The sequence below is a fragment of the Micropterus dolomieu genome, linkage group LG05 (assembly GCF_021292245.1).
Source record: "Micropterus dolomieu isolate WLL.071019.BEF.003 ecotype Adirondacks linkage group LG05, ASM2129224v1, whole genome shotgun sequence".
NCBI classification, from domain to species: Eukaryota; Metazoa; Chordata; class Actinopteri; order Centrarchiformes; family Centrarchidae; genus Micropterus; species Micropterus dolomieu.
The window spans coordinates 10,068,313-10,086,196 of NC_060154.1; the positions used below are offsets into that span (position 1 = coordinate 10,068,313).

General features: G+C 40.7%; 1 protein-coding gene across 4 annotated transcripts in view; it reads left to right on the forward strand.

Moving 5' to 3' along the window:
- Window positions 1-17,884, forward strand: part of dennd1b (DENN/MADD domain containing 1B) — a 93,653-nt gene that overhangs the window by 58,764 nt on the left and 17,005 nt on the right. For all 4 annotated transcript variants that reach the window (XM_046049551.1, XM_046049550.1, XM_046049548.1 and 1 more), the window contains 5 exons: window positions 77-130; window positions 706-816; window positions 8,309-8,409; window positions 10,783-10,828; window positions 12,432-12,533. In XM_046049551.1, the coding sequence (XP_045905507.1) occupies window positions 77-130; window positions 706-816; window positions 8,309-8,409; window positions 10,783-10,828; window positions 12,432-12,533 (414 nt within the window). The remainder of the gene's footprint in view (window positions 1-76; window positions 131-705; window positions 817-8,308; window positions 8,410-10,782; window positions 10,829-12,431; window positions 12,534-17,884) is intronic.

The following is a 17,884-nucleotide window of genomic DNA, read 5'->3' on the forward strand; positions in this document are numbered from 1 at the left end:
CTTCTCCCCATTCTCTTCTGTATGAGTGGTATACTTCACTTGTGACCTTCCCTCCTGCATGTTTGTGTTTTCGCAGCACTCCTACTTCATTGCCCCGGATATCAATGGACTGCCAACTATCCCTGAAAGCGTAAGTATTCATGGAAAAAGAAAAGAAGAGAGACAGAAGGAGAGAAAGAGAGATCCCTCTCTTCTGGAAACATGTCTTCCTCTAATCGTTTTTAATCAGATACACTTGTCACCTTTTGAAATTATTGCACCATCCTCTTGTTTCAGTTTTGTCTCCTGTGGTGCTTGTACTTTTAATGTTGAAGTTCAGTGATTGCCACGGGTATTAGGATTTAAACGGAACACATGTTCTTTGTTGATATTGTATTCAAATTGTAGCGCAAGTTGAGCATCTCCTGTCTTTATGGCAAGCTACACCAGATGAAAACTGTAATTAAGCTGACAAATTTAAGCAACGTTGATTGATATGTTATCTATTTTCTAAACATGACTGTGTCAGATGGCTCAAATGTGTAATTTTAAATTTTTACTGTAAAACTATGTGCAGAGAAGTCCTTTACAGCCAGTATTGTATGTATCTCTATGTCAGACTCTGGCACTCTACCAGTCTGTAGCATAGACAATACATTAGAAGCAAGTTGTGCAAGGACAGTTTGTTATGTACCTGCATATCCTTCTGTTCCTGTCTGTCTCCAGAGGAACCTGACAGAGTACTTTGTGGCTGTGGACGTCAACAACATGCTCCAGCTCTATGCCAGTATGCTGCATGAACGGCGCATCATCATTACCTCAAGCAAGCTTAGCACTGTGAGTCCATTCCTTCCAAGTCATTCTTTCAGCTGCAGTCAGTTATCAGCTCTGCCCTGTCAAGCACAAGGAGAAAATAGGTTAGAAAACTGCTCAAATACTGAAATTGCTTGAAGGATGAGTTTCCTAAACATTTAATTCAAGTTGAGGTGAGGTTTTTAGTCATAAAATGTTAAGCTTTGTGTTTCCAGAATGTCATGTTGGATAATGTAGGGTTCTTTCTCACTTACATCCAAGAGATGCCATAATATGAGAAAATGTTGCTAATTTAGTCACTGTTTTTGGATTCATATCAAATTCAGATACCGATTTGCCCTCCTAAAAAAAGTATATAAGTCAAATGTTGGGAATGTTTCCTAGATTGAACATGATTCACTTCATCAATATTCCAGCAGAATCTCAAACCCTAAGTAGTACGATGAGAATATTTATCTGACATGGCTATGCTACTTTTACAGAGAGAGCTGAACTGATCTCTCTGCCCCCCACCCCCTCCCACCCTCTTTGCCCAGAGGTCCTGCAGTTAGACAGCCGCGCAATCACCACACTCTGACAAACTGTGAAATCCACACTAAAGCTGGATTATATTTGACTGTTTGTCTTATAACTGAAACATATTAATGGCCCAAAAGCCTTAAATTATCCGTTATTACATGTCTTAACTCTCTCACATGATTTAAAGCCCCTTCAGTCTGTCTATATGAGGGAGGAAATCTCTGTGTCTTTCTCCCCCTCGTCCTCCCTCTGTTCCTCATTCCATCCTCCCCCTGTAATCTTTGTGGCTGATGAGGCAGAGCCAAATGTTTATGACAGATGAGATGGGAGAGGGAAGTGATGTCACCCAAGTCCTATCTGTAGAGGAGCTGGTCCTGCCTTGGTATCTACAGGGCTGCAGAACACTAACCAGCCGGAGGGGCCTGTGGTGTTGATGGGTGCTGGAGGGGAACGATTCCCGAGATGTCCCATGGGAGCTATAATCAGGAAGAGCTGTAAAAATTACCCAGCCCTCAGAGAATTTCACCTGTCTCCCCTCAGATCAGGTTGTAGGCTGCACACATTGCTGTGACACAAGGGTTACATGATGTAAATTATCAGACTCTAGGGTGAAGGTGTTTTTCTTTTTAACAGGAAGAAGGGGTGGAGGTGATTTTTGTGTGTGATTTACAGTTTTCTGCAGCTCAGAGACTAATGTCGGCTTGTTTTAAAAAAACAAAAACAAATTTATGCCGACAGGATTTTTTAAGAGCTTGCACGTCAGACCTTTACCTCTGTAAGCCTTTTATCCTCTGCAATTCTTCATCCACTCATCTGTCTATCCATCCATCTTCTTCAGGGAGAGGTGTTTTGGTTTGGTAGTGATATACGTCAGGCACTGTAGTACAAGGTATTTTCACATCTCCACTGGGATTACTAGCAGGCCTGATGTTATTACTGCTCCTGTGATGCGTTATTTTTTGCTGTTAGGCAGACTGACCTTCCAGTTCAAGTGGAAATGGTTGCCATAATTCTTGAAGCCCGCTATCTACTGTAGGTGTACGCATACTTAACTACAACGAGCCCAGCTCATTATCCACACCACTGTCTCGTGATCAAATATCTTAAAAGCTGGGAAATATATAATTAAAGTCAGTTTGTCAAAATGTTTGTTTAAGTCTGTGTTTGCAGTCACTGGATAGACAGGTAATATTTCTATACTCTGCTTGCCACAGATAGAGGATGTATGAGAGAAGTTATTGTTAGTAACATCGTTAGTACCATCCAGCTGCTTTTCACCACCTCCGCCTGTCCAGCCTCTCAGCCAAGCAAAGAGAAACAGGGAATAGAAAGTGGAAAGAGAGAGAGGAAGATACACACACATGCTGCATTTATTCTGCCTGCTCTAGGTGCTGCCTGTGTTAAAGCCCCCGGTGAACCCAGTGTGTCAGTCTGCCGGTACATGGTCGGCGCTTCTTGCAAGCAGCCAACAGCAAAGGAATAAATCATGATCTTACAACAATGCGTCAGTTGACTTATTGCTGTTTCGTGACCGGAGGTGAATGGTACCACTGTTTTAAAAGGCTGGTCGGTGGTGGCGCAGGGGCGGGAGCCAGCCGTGCGTGCAGCCTTGTCATAGGCCTGTATAATAGGACTGCATCGGCCCTTCCTCTAACTAGTCAGTGGGGAGTGCCCCCACCACCATCACCCCACCACCCTCTGTGTCTTTCATCTGCCGAGGCCCCCCAGCTCTCGAGCCCAGCCTCTGCCCTGCATATCGCCCAAACTCACACAGCCCGGCACCGGCTGACAGCAGCCCTCTCATCAGCCTGTCAGGCCTATGCTAACAAGGAGCTATCCATCCACCATGCCCTAGAGTGCCAGCTGTCTCTCTGTTTCCTGCCTTTTCCTCTGTTGTTCCTCTCCTCTCTTTCCCGGACCTCTCTGTCTCTCCACTTTCTCTCTGTCTTAGTTATTCTTCCTCTTTGACATATTATTTTTTGTCCATCTGTCTCTCACTCACGCTGGCTGCACCTCTCTTTCTCTCTGACTTTGCCTCCCTGTTCCTGGGTGTCTTAATGCATCTCTCTGTTGTTGGGCATCTGCAGAACATCGGGACTCCCTCCCCCCTCCTTCCCTTCAATAGACTTATCTCAGACCCATGCCATGTGTCTGACTTAACGTGTGTGTTGTGCCGCTGTGACCGTGTATGTGCATATGTGCACGCTGTGGGTGTTTGTATCTCTTTCACATGCATCTGTTTGTGTGTCTTCTGCACTCACAGGTGTTTGTATCTTATGCCTTATGTCTTTCTGTGAGAGAGTCAGTGACTGTGTGTGTATGTGTGGGAGGCCTGGCGTTAGCTGTTACCTGTGTCGTCCTGTGTGCCCTCTCTCTCTCTCTCCCTGTGCCACTTACTTGTTTGTGGCACACCTGCGTTGTGCTGGGCCTGACACCGGCGTTTGTCAACAGAGGGAGAAGCCGAGCTTGGGTAATTGGTGACTTACTCTGTGCAGGGGTGGGGAGCGGGAAAGGGTAAGACAGCGATGAACCAACAGGAGAAGCGAGGGAGAGGTGGCAATGGACAGAAGGACAGCAGGAGGAGAGGAGGAAAACACAATAAGAAATGAAGAATTAGGATGAAAATTAGGCTGGAAAAGGAGACGATAGGATTGAATTGGAGAGTGCATCGGGACAGAGTTGGAAGGAAAGACTAGTGGAGGGGAAATGAGTGTTTGAGGCTGGTGTGAAGAGGTCAAGAGCGACTCTGTTGATACCATTCCTCCTGTCAAATTGAATCACATTGCCTGCAGCAGCAGCTATTTGTCTCACACTCTGCTCTCACTGTAATTTAACATGTGCGATAGGCTCTCTCATCTAAGACTATGTAAGCAGATGGAATAAGTGTTATGTTCAACAGTAAAAGGGCTAAATCTCCCATCACACTGCCATTTAATATTTGAAAGAGGTGCATGTAGAACTCAACAGAAGCAGTTTCTGTATTTTCTGTCTGTGTTTCATTTCAACATGTCTAGTTGCTCAGGTAAATAGGAATGGTGTGGGAGGAAACATACTGTTTACTGATGGTCTGCAGAGCTCGGAGTCACGGTGTTCTGAGATCTGAGGTCTCTGTTGGCTCCAGCTCTTCACATCACTGTTGAAGGGGTTGGGTCGCTGTTCAGGCATGTTGAGGGACGAGCTCATCTGAATATGATTATGTATGAATATGGAGAGCTGTTTAATGGTTTGTGAGCCGTTAGAAGAGTTGTGGAGCTGTCCACATGTAATCCTGCAGGGGGAAAAAACAACATATTAGCTGGATCTCTATTCCATGCTACATATTAGTTCTAAGCAGGTTTTAAGGATGGGGTGTGTTCACAGTGCAAAAGTGACTCAGTTGTCAAATGACAGTGCTCACAGCTAGAAAATAACCCCCCCACTATAGATGATGATAAAACAGCTTTGTGAACTCAGCAGAAAACAAAACAATTACTATTAAATCTTTGAATAAACATTGTGATGTCTGTTTGTGAAGTTTAATCAGTAGTGACATTTCGAAGTTGCAGCTTGATTGACATCACTGCATTGTTTCATTTCCTGTTAGTATAAATTCTTTTTTTAATACTAACTGCAAAAACAGTACACTAAGACATTTTCTATGTAGTACTTACTGTACTGTATATTATTATGTAGTATGGAATGGCACAAAGCAATTGACTCAAACCCCATTATTGACAAAACTGGTGTGTGACCTCTTGGCTTCGGTTTATTGCTACCTACTTCAAAGTTGCAATGCAAATTTTATCTCTTCACATCACGCTTTCTTCTTTCACCTCCTCTCATCTCTTTATGTCTCTCTGTCTCTCTCGTTGTCTCTGATTCCTTAAGTCCCGTTGAATGGATCTGGGAAAACCAGTGTTAGTGTGGACACTTTTTGTCTCAGCTACAGCGCACTAAGAAAACTCTCAGGGCAGAACCAAAGACCTTGACTGCTTTTTGAAGCAGGCTGTCGCTGTATAATCGGTTAGCTTCTCTCAGAGGAAGGGGCAACACACACACACACGTGTGAGCGCACACACACACACACACACACACACAGTGTGAGAGGCAGGCAGCCCCTCATTACCGGGCAGAGCTCCGGTCCCTGAGGACTGGACCCAGCACCTAATCCTGTATTTGTTCTTGGGGACTGTATCTGTGATTCTCCATTGAATGGAATATTAAGCACCCAGGTCTTTTGTGGAGCGTGTAAGCCATTTGGCTCCACTCATCTATTATTTATCAGCCTGGCAAATATTTTATCAGCCTTAGCCTCTTATGACCCACTCTCATGTGAAGCCCCCCCCCTCCTGTAAAAAAAAAAAAACAAGTCTTTTTTTCCACTTATCTTCCTTTTACTTTTTGCCTCATTCATTTGAAAACCTGAACAAGGACACAAGGATTTGTTTCAGATGAATTAGAGAAGCAAATATGTGAACTATTCCTCAGGAGTTCCCTCCAAGTTTACATATCTCAGGCACACTGCCACTTCTATCGCTTTGGAGATAGCAAATAAAAGAAAACAGAAATCTAGATTTGCTTTATAAATCATTATCTTAGTTTCAGTAACCCCTTCCCCTCTCAGCCAACTCCCCCAAGCCAGCCACCCAGCCTGAGAAGAAGAGAAGCAGAGAGAGAGAGAGACTCCTGTTTTTCCTTTCAACCTAAGAGTAAATCATGCCAGTTGGGGGGCTCACCTTGAGGCCTGGTGGAGATAATTGGAGTTGGTTAGCGAGGTGTTCTGTGCCATTACCTCCTGGTACAAGCGAATGGCTGGGGCTTGTCTCGCACTCCCAGAGGAGGAATACACCCGCCTGTTGGCTCTCCGCTTAGTGTGTGCGTGCGCGCATGTGACGCATGCGCAAATGTGTGTATGTATATCCACGGCCAGATTGCTGACCTCTCTTCATCACAATTTAATGGCCCCTTACCGTCATCGCTTTGGAAAAGGTAGAAGGGGGTGATGGTTTTGATAGTAGCTCTCGCACCAAGTGCTTCACTTTCACACATTAATATTCATAGCATTGATTTATTTTCAGAATTAAAAAAAAACAAACTGTTTGCCAGGGAATTAATCTTGACAGGAGCGTGGCATTGTTGTGTTTTATTTGAAGACGGCAGGCAACAGAAATATGCATATGCTTATACACAGAGCAAGACACCAATTAAATGTTGATTAAGTCTTAACTATTGTGGGACTGGATGTATGAGAGACTGCACAGAGACAATAAGAAAAAAGATCATTGCTTTTTTCCAGCTGATATGAAAAATGAATGCAGTCAAAACAAACATTAATGGAGGGAGGCACATGGACACACGCAAACACACATAGTTTTTGTTGTAAGCTTTTCTGATGTCCGGTCTTGATGTTTGGGTGGATTCAGAGGGCGGGGTCCTTTCTCTTTCTCTGGCAACGGTGGTTTTCAGCCGCCAAGCTTGCCCGCTTTTTGGCCGGTCAATTGTGACACAGTATGTGTCAGTGAGCAGGGGTCTCCTGGTAGTTGCGCGCGCGCGTGTGTGTGATAGTGTGTGTCCGCTTCACACATTGACTGTGAAGCTGCAGCAGTATAACAGCGGCTGCTGCTCCCGGGTCCCGGCGGTATTGGCCTAGCCCGCAGTCTCTCTTGGCTAACTCATGTTTCATTCTTTGGCAATTTGCCCTAATGAAGTCCCACAGGAGCCCCTCAGACCTCTGTTCTCTTTCCATATTTAATCATGTTATTTTAATCTGGGGGATGAGCTAACGCCTCTTTCTCCTGCCGCGTCTCGCTGTGTGTGTGTGTGTGTGTGTGTGTGTGTGTGTGTGTGTGTTGCAGGTCATTACTATAGCTAGATTTTCATGAGATGGGATGTCGAGGGGGATGCTGGCTTTAAGACAATGGTAGACAATGACTTTAATTTTATGTGTAATGTTGGTTTGACAATATAGAGAGCTCCCTTGAAAAGGAATGTCATCTTCATGTGATTGCTTCTCATTATTTGTTAAAAAAGAGCTTATTTTCTCTTTATTTTCTAGGTCATAGTGTTTGGGGTAATTTTGATTTTTATGGCTACTGTCAGCACTGTTTTGGGCTCCTTGTGGTGCTTTTGTGCAGGTCACAGCACAATTCTCACTTTGACATTGAAATTGAAAATTAGTTAAATGTGAACAGTGGGCTTGTATTTGCTCTAATTTGTTATTAATAGTTTTGTGTTCAAAACAGGTTTGAACAGGTGCTTTAAATTATTGTTTAATTATATTATTGCTATAGTAGCGATCTTGCCGTGATGACCCACCACAAGCAAATCAATATGGAAGAAAGTTGGTTTCATGTTCTCTGTGTGTGTAAAGCAAGTGTCTTTTCAATACTCTGCTTTTCACTTCCTCGTCAATCTTTCTCTTCTCTATGGTATACGGTTTAAGACGAGGCTCCTGTCAACTGGTTGATCTCTAGCTTTCAGTCTGTTCTTCTCTTCCTCCAACAATAGCTTGCTGGTCTAGTGTTTATCACAAAAGCTCTAGGCATCTCAGGGAACCATGTTCTTTCTGAGGGCTTTTATTTGTGAGCAAGATTAAAGGCTAACTCAATGAAATCAAACATACAGTGCATTGACACATCAACAATAAACCATCACAACAGCAGCAACCTTGATCAGATTTTAAAAACATTAACAGGATATTGTTTGGAAGGAAATAGAGCTATGGTTCTTAACACTTCTTCTAAAGACTTTAGCAGGGTGGAAACTTGGTTGAATAAGTTATAGAAATGTATTAGAAAGAAAAGAAGATGAGCAGTATATTTAGCTCAAAGTTATTTTACTATATTTAAGTTATTGAAGTTCTTGTTTGAGGGCAATTCTTGATGCTGAAATCGCATAAACCTTCAGTTAAAAAATGTTAACTACCAGTAAACATAAAGCATACAAGGGTATTTTTGTTAGTTTTTCATCTTGGCATGTTGTGTTGAGATTGTCCTCTCACTTCGTTCTCTTTTTGTAGTTAACTGCATGTGTCCACGGTGCGGCCTCTCTGCTCTTTCCTATGTACTGGCAGCACATCTTCATCCCTGTACTGCCCCCGCATCTTCTGGACTACTGCTGGTAAGGCTGACCACCTCTGAAACACACAAACACATACACGATGTTTACACACCCTCCTTTTCGTTCCTGCCACTTTCCCTCCTTCTTTCTCTTACTTTTCAGCCGCCTTTCAACGCACACACACACACATGCACACTCATACACACCTGACTCATAGACACATAAACACTCGCCACGCCACGTGTGCTGGTCATGCACCAAGCTTTGTCGCTAAAACCTCGGTGTAAAAGTGCAGACACGCATGTTCACACATTCTCCCGCCCGTTCTTTAAGTTCTCACGATTCCTCTCATGGTGCGCTTTCTCCTGTGTGGCCCTTCAACATAATGAACGGCCTGGATCACCTTACTCCATATTTCATGCCAGTGCTAGCACCACGCTCTCATCATCTTAACCCTCTCAGGGGTTCATTACCACCCATCCAACGCAAATCCAACAAATCTGAATGGACTTGACTGAAACTGAATGGAGAGCAGAAGTAACAGCTCATCTACAAATCTACATGTGTTCAGGTCAACTACAGATCTATACATATTTTAAAAAATGTTTTTAAAAAAGGCAGTGGGGATGTCAGCTTATGTAAAAGGACTGTTTTATGTCCAATCAGTGCTGATAGCTCAAACAGTACAGTGCTTTACCATAAGGGACACATCAGCTTCAAAAATCTATTCATCACTGACAGTAAAATGTGATTTTCAACACTCTGTGAAGACTCATCATTATCTTATTTAATCATAGGGGTGTCCTCCATGCACTGATTAGATAACTAAATTATATTAGATGCTCTGTGTGTATGTATATGTGCACGTATCTCTGCAAATGAAAGTCAGTACTGTATATTCATGAAACGGAGAAGACTGCCACTAAAGTGCAGAGCTACAGGCCTGCTGTTTGTTTCGCTGTTGGTTTAAGTTGATTACAAGCCTGTGGCTTCTGAATCATTCAGGCCAGGAATACACTGACCCAAAGCCGTCCGATTATTACTGCCTCTGTAAACCTCATTGTAAAATTGTTTCTATTATTTCACTGTTTTTGTTGATTTTATTCATCTTGGTGGATGGGAAACATCCTCTAAGATTCAGCCTTTCCATGGCAGTAACTTTCAATATGAAGATAAATATCACATAAAATAAGAATGACATAATAATTACCATGCAAAGCATATTTTTTGTAGGGTAAAAAGAAAACATCTCACACTTATACTCTTTAGCTTCCTAGGAAGTGCTCTAACTCTTTCTATACTTTCTGAATCTACCATCATGTTAGAGGGAAAACTCTTTATGTTCATTAAATGTCCTACAAAAGCACATATTGTTGTTACTGTTTATATTATTTTTTATCTTTTATAATAGATAGTGGTAGTAATAACAGCTGTAGCATTTCTATTTTCAGTATTTTTCTGTATTGTCTTTCAAGGTAAATTAATGCTTACTGATAGCCGAATGTGGCAGTTTTAGGCTAAATGTACAAAAGCACTCGCACACACATTTGAATTCTTTAAGCCACAAGTCAGGACATCAGAACTACCCATATGCAGAATGAAGGAGAAACATATGCTCTATTTACCTGGTAACTTTAATTGTTAAAAAATTGTCCAGTAGCACCAGATCTATTTGCTTGACCTGCTCACACGCACACGCACACGCACACCAGTTAATCTAATGTTGTTTTCCATTTTGAGAGTCATGGTGGTTCGCTGGAAAATAATTTGAGTCTGATTTTCAGTCAGCATATAACGTTATATGATATTTAATTGGTTTAAAGAACAACGTATGGATGATAATTGCTGCTTATTACGATTACGTGATGTGAATTGAAATATAAATCTTCTGATTAGTTTCAGTGCATTCAATGCACATCTGTTGCATCACAGTAGTTTTCACATAATTTCAGTTGGTAAAATACATTTTACTTAGTCTTAGCTTTTATCAATTTGGAGTATTTAATTAATGTTTTTGTTTTTTCAAATGAATAATTTAGTCTATGGAGTATGATTATTTTAAATAGTTATATTACGGTCAGGTCATAGCCTCACATTGCTAATTTGGTCTGACCAATAATCAAAACCCCTAACAGCATTCACTTTACAATTATAAAAAAAATACAGAGAAAAGAAACACATTTTCACATTAAAGAAGTTATGATTTCTGAAAGAAGTTATGAGTTTATAGCTTGTTAAAAAGCAAGATTAATCTTGAATCAAAATAGCAATTGCATACATTTCTGTCATACTTATCTGTTAATCAAAGAATATCTGCAACATTAATCTTTTTACTTTTTCAGATGGTTGTGTAAAATGTGCTTTTCTAGTTTAGCCTCCATTAATATGGATATTGATATTGCTCACGTTTGTTTTCCTTCCCTCCATCCACAGTGCCCCCATGCCATACTTCGTGGGAGTTCATCTTAGTCTGCTGGAGGTACGTTAGTTAATCTGTGGATATGTGTATGCACATAAATGTGTGTGTTTATATAAATGTACATCATTATACTGTTTGCGCATAACTATATTTGCAAATGAATGTACAGTTGATCAAATCTATCTATCTATCTATCTATCTATCTATCTATCTGTGTGTGTATATATATATATATATATATATATATATATATATATATATATATATATATATATATATATAATATGATATGATGAATTTCAGGGTTCTTGTCAGTGGATAAGCAAATTTTAATTATAATAATAAAGTACATATAGGGAGGATGCTTTACATTTATGTTGTCAGTTCCTAGTTTTTCTTCTCAGTGTATATGGTCAGATAATGCCGCACCTGGTTTGGTGAATTGTGCTCTTAATTTTGATGTAAAATATAAGAAATTTCAGTAAGGCATTTTTTGGCACCTTCAACACATTGAATCAAAAAAATTGACAGAATGTTTTTTCCTCTTTATCTCCCTGTCTTGCTTGTTTGCATTCTTAACCAGAAGTACAAAAGACAGAGAGAGAAAGGCAGAAAAAGTATCTGCAAACAAAGAGCTTTTCTACTTCATTGTTAAACCCTGTGTGTTGGTTGGGGGGTTGGGGGGTTGGGGGGGGTGGCGTCACCAGCACTGCTGTTGTGTGTGAATGCATGTTACAAGCACGCGCACATTTGCACTTGTGTGCAAGTGTTAGTATGTAAGTGTTTGTCTGTGTGCGTAATTGTGCAAATGCATATGTTGTAATGCACATGTGTGTTTGTGGGTGTGCGTTTGTGTGTGATATTTGTCTGACAGTTGTGGCTGTGGCAGTATTTATCACACTCTGCATCCGTGACAGACCCCCTTTCCGCCACTACATAATTAGTCCAGATCAGCATGTGAGCCTCCACTGCACAGGCTGTCACAAAAGTGACAAACTAGAAATTCACACACTGTGCCGCCTCCCCCCCACACCTGCCTGCATCCTGCACCGCACTGAAATAATTGTTGAATTTGTCGCCATCAGGATGCACACAGCACAGCACAGCATCACTGTGTTGTTGTTGATGCATGAGGTTTTGGTGCTGTGGAAAATCTTTGTGCAATCCAAATGTTCTTCTCAGTGCCATTCTTCATTTTGTGAGCATGTGTGTGTTATAGTAAAGATGTTGTAACTTTTTTTTTCTGCCCACCATTTTTCACCACTAATCGTAAAGGAGTGTGATGACAGTGTGGTTTTAAATGCGACCGCTGTGTTTTCCCCTTCCTGACGCTTCAGGGCAGAGTTGACTTTGTCTGCTGGGAAATACACCTGGACCACACTTAGAATTAATTAATGATTTAATGAATAATAATAATAAAATTAACCAAACTATATTCTCAGGCTCTTTTTATTATTTAAAATGTGTAAAACATACATGATTTTACAAATGCTCAAAATTAAACACAGTGAAACGCTAAGAGATGTTGGAAAGCAAAAAACAAATGTGTACACTTTGAGAAATAATGCTTCAATTCCGTTATGTAAAAGCATAAAATATATATTTTTAGAAGAATATTTACATGTGGAGATTTGCTGATTACACTGGACATTTCCTCCTTTAGAGAGTACGCAGTCGATCACTGGAGGATGTGGTCATTCTGAATGTGGACACCAACACCCTGGAGAGCCCCTTTGATGACCTGCACAACCTGCCCAGTGACGTGGTGAGACACACATAAACAAATACACACACTCACGCATGCCTTTCAAAGCTTCTCAACCTTTATTGTCTCATTACACATGACACACAGAAGGTTAATTTCTTCCTCTTTCACGTCGAGTCTCACTTGCATAAACACGTATTCTCGTGTCCTCCAATGTACACAGACACTCACACCCACGTGCACATGCACACAAACACACAAACACACACAGAAAAACACATACATGTGCAGAAACTTGTCAAAGTATAGCTATGTCCCCTCCCCACATCATTAATGACTGCAGTACTTGCTCCTCAGATTGTGGCTGTCTAAAGTAAACTCCCGTCGCGTCGTATGACGCTTGAAGGCGAACAGCATTCCCCGACCATCAGAGGCTTGTGGGAAAATGTGCAACTCCCTTCCCTTCATCTCCATCCATTCTAATCATTATTTCACATAGTCTTGCATTTCTGCCTGCCCACTGGCACGTTTCTGAGAACGCGAGATAGGAGGAGGGAACAAGCCAGAAAAAAGACAAGAAAAGAAAAGGCAGAGATGGGTGATTTTCTAGGGGGAAAGAGTGGGAAGAAGGGGGCCAATTACCAGTGTGGGCAGCCACCTGCCAGCGCATCGTCTCTTTAATTAATGGAGCACTGACGCTGGTCAGTGCAGCAGGAAGCATCACCATGGCGTCAGGGTCACTCGCACATTTACGCACATTCACATACGCACTCTTATATACTCACACACAAACCTGGAGAACAACACACATGCTTGTCTTCTCTGTCTTTGTCGAAGCAGGAATCTGTTTGTTTAGCTGTTTTTCTGGGTGTGTGTATTAAAGCTCCTCTGTGAGATACCGAGGCCCCGCTGAGGCTGCGGACGCATTATTACCCACACTGCTAACAGTATATTCTCAGGTTTCACCGCCTACCGGACTCTCCTGCCCAGTATATAATTCAATCCACTGCCCAGCAGACTCCAAACCATCTCACACTCCCACACTTCTCTGGTTCTCCTGATTTAGCACTGCTCAGCCTACTACGACTGCTAGTGTGCATCTCTGCCATCTCTGCCTCCTTACTACTTTCACTGATCTTTAATACATTTTATACAATTACCTGCCTACCTTTTAGCCTGTTTACCGGCCCTCTTTATTGCCTACCTTACTGCCTGACTGTTCAAGTTTCATGACACCTGTCTGCCTTCTTGTCTCTCTCTCACAGTACCGCCAGCCTGGACGTTTCCTGCACCCGCTGTTCTCATGTTTCTTTGCCTGTGTGCGTGTATGGCTACAGTACCTTATTCTTACTTCCTGCCTGCTTGCTTTTCTGCACACAGGGACTCAAGCCCTAAATTAAATTGCAAACTGAGTTTGTCATAAAAAGGAGTCAGGGCTTTTGAAACGCGACAGAAGCAGAGAGAAAAGCCTTTGTCTTTGCCGTGTGATAAATTAAGTGGCAGGCACAGAGCCTTTTTGCTTTGATCCCCTACTCACCATTTTTCCTGACTAATGACAGAACATAGCCCACATATCATGTCAAATTACACCACCTGAAACGGAAACTTCACTGGCATTAATATATTTATTGCGACAAATTGTTGTTGTTGTTTCTATTCCTATTCCTATTTTTTTCCTGTCTCCTCTCATCTTTTCACCCGGGCTAGTAGATTAATAAGGAAGCGAGCAGGTACTAATTGAGTGGAATTCCAGGTCTCTTGTTAGTTTGCTTGTTAGTGATGAGGACATGCCACATGGCATTTGATGTTTGTGTTTACACACAACAAGATGTTTGAGGCATTGTGCAGGTTGTCAAACAGAGGCCTGAAATCTTGATTAATACCGAGCTGCTGCACGTTGTTTCTCAGCTATGAAAAACACTCTTCATATTTCTCTGTAATTCTCACCTGAACACTGGCTACTTAACACCCAGGCTTTATTCAGTGTGAAACAGAAGCCCTGATACATATGAAGTAATGATTATTCTCACTTTAAAAACCCAGCATCACTTTGTATGAATATATAAAGCATGAAATGGATCAAAACGTAAAGGCCACAGGCGATTTTTGTGCGTATTTTAAGAGAGAAAACAAAGCACTCTGACGTTGATTTAAGCAAAGCTTTAGAGATCCGTCCAATTATCCGGCAATGCAGGCTGTGACAACATGTGGACTCTATTACATGGCTCGGCTGACCAGTGGCCATGTTTTTAGGAGGTTCAGAGTTCACAGTTGTCCTGAATTAGTCGTCCTCTTTCAGACAGGATCCCTGCACCGGCTCCACTAGTGCCCGCCCCTTAATGGTCTTTTCCCGCAACTTCACACATAATATTTTAGATTTATTGACTATTACAAATGCTACCATGCCAGTAGTGGTTCCGTTTAGTAGAAAAAGGAAAGATTTGAATAAGAGAGTAATTGGTAACTGGTCAAAAAAGGATGCAACAATCTATCGAGAATAATTTTTGGCATTTTTTTTAAATTGAAAGCTTCATATGAATCAAAGATCCAGCATTAATTGTACTTTTGTTCTGGATTTGCCTTTTTAAATGTGCAGGGCAAGTTTTGACAGTGGAAATACATATCACATAGATCTCTTTAATTTGTTTAGTTTATCATTTTGCTTTTATATTTATTGAAAGTCAGTCTAAACATTTCCTATTTTAACAAGTGTATTTTGGTATCTTTGTATAAATTTTTTGTTTCTTTATTTTAGTTTGAGCTTTCCGTTTGTTTTCTGTTTTAGATAAACATGTGTATTGTGTATATTTTAAGATTGCCTAAGTTGAACTGAAAGTTTCAATAGTTTTTACACATTAATAAATCATACTAATCTCAGAGAGACTGCGGTTGTGTCAGTAAAATCAATATGTTGACAAGCACTCTGAAAAGAAATACTAAATTAAAAAAAAACTGTAGTTTTTTCCCTGGAAGATCAAGGTATTTTTGTTTCTTTTTCCAAGATCCAGAGTTCCTCTTCCGCACAGAGATTGTGCTGATAAAGTTATAATTGGCTTTTGGTCGGTGGAGCTGTTTACCGTGCTAGTCATTAAAAGTATCCAAGAATAGCAAATTAGGAGTCTGTTAATTCTGAAAACAAACAGTGTGTGACTGAATCAGATTTTTATTTGATCCCGGCAATTGATCTCAAACCAATGACGGAAGAATTTTTTCATGTATTATTCTTTCTGTGCCACATATTCAAGGTGAGGTGCTACAATACAGCTTACATCTTTATTTTCAGATGCTCTGTCTCACATCACAGCCTAATTCCTTCTATTCTCCTCCTCTCTGCCTCTCGCTACTTTGCTGACACCGTGTACCCATACAATCCTAGCCTTCATACATTTGATCATTTGTATTCCCAATAAAGGGGGAAATTTACAGCGTACACTCCTACTTCCTGTATTTCAAGCCTGCATTTGGAGGTTTACAAATGAATGAGGGGGTTGCGGTTGTGTCTGCGCGCCTCTCCTGAGATCACCTGGCACACTTAATCAAACATCGCGGCTTTAATTTGGTGTTCAGTTTCCGATGCTCCCAGAAAACAACATCTACATCATCATCTACAACAGAGTACAGCCGACAGCAGGCAAACCCTTGTACATGCAGATGCACAGACGCACACAGAGACACCTACACATTGTTGGCCAGGAATGTTGATCAATGACATTCAGATCTAGTTCAGGAGTAAACTTTTGCAACTCACAGATTTTTGGTTTGTCCACCAGATTCCCCAATTTTCAGTTTAGATACAGCCAAGTGTCTTTCATTTCAGTGGTGTCTTCCCAGTATAGCGGAGCCACCTACAGTAAAGCCCCTCACATGCTGTACTAACTAGATGGCAGCTCAGTGCTGGGAATGTAGTTGCTCCACCTCAGTTACATACTGTACTTTACAAGAAACGGTCTCGGTGTCTACAGCATATAATAACGAGCTCCAAAGTATTTGAAATTTGTTGTTGTTTTTATTGTTGAGTCTGTACTTTGCCAACTGCAAATTTCGAGATCTGCTTATTTAAAACATTATTTTACGGGTTACGATTGTTTTAAATGTCGCTGAACTGTGCACACACTCTCTCTGCAGTGTTAGCAGCCCTTCATTTACTCGTGTGGAGTTTAAAAGCTGCACTTCATTTTCGCATACTCGTTCTGCTGGCGGTTCACTCTGGATTAGAAGTCAAAAAGGGAGAGGAGCATCACCCACTGCGTTAGTTATTGAAGTGAGAGATGACATTTAGCTGTAGTTAATTATGTATGCAAAACTCAGCCGCTCAGCTGCTATAAGAGGTCAGCTTGACAAAGTAACCCCACACCGGGGAGAGTCTCATGGCAATGAGATAGCCCTATTAAAACACACACACACACACACATATATACAACACACACAGACTTTTTCTCCCCCTTGCTTTCTCACTCTTTTTCATTTCGCCTGACTAATGTATTGTATTGCATGTACTGTAACAGCAGATCAACATACCAAATAACTAAGAATAATATGTCCCACTACATGCCCTAATAGTTTATCTATTTTTTTTTTTACATGTTTATTTCATCACATTGATGATTTAATATTCAGTGAAGTTAATTTTGATTAGAAGACTAGAAATTAGTCCTATGTGCTTAGTTATAAGATATTGTGGTTGACTCACCCCATCCACTTAAGTAATATCCTAATTATTTTGCAGTTTTACCGTAAGACTGAAAATAGAGGTTCATTTATAAGAAATCATAAAATATCTTAAACCATCTTATTTGTATTTGTCTTAATGTGAACAAATGAATGAATGTCATAGATTCCAAGTTGCATGCTCATTGTGTACATGTATGTGTGTGCATGTGTGAGAGTGTTTGATGGTTCTCCATGTGTTTTTGTTCAGATTTGAGTGTGTGTGTGTGTGAGAGAGAGAGAGAGGGAGAGAGATGTGTGTGTATATGTATGTGTGTACAGTTCAGACTGCAGCACATCAAAAGAAAGTGGGAGATTTTCATAACTATTTTTTCTTTGTAGTTCTTTAATTGCGTCCCCATGGCTTTCTTTCCCTGGACAGAATCTTAAACAAAACATTCAAACATTCTTTTTTTGTGAGAAGAAAACTCAACTTTTTATTTTTTTATTTTTTTAACAACAGACAAGTGTCAGGGTCGTTACTTGGGGAGGTGTGTGTGTGTGTGTGTGTGTGTGTGTGTGTATATATGTGTGTGTGTGTGTGTGTATATATATATATATATATGTATATGTATATATATATATATATATATATATATATGTATATATATATATGTATATATATATATGTATATGTATATATGTATATATATATGTATATATGTATATATATATATGTATATGTATATATGTATATATATATG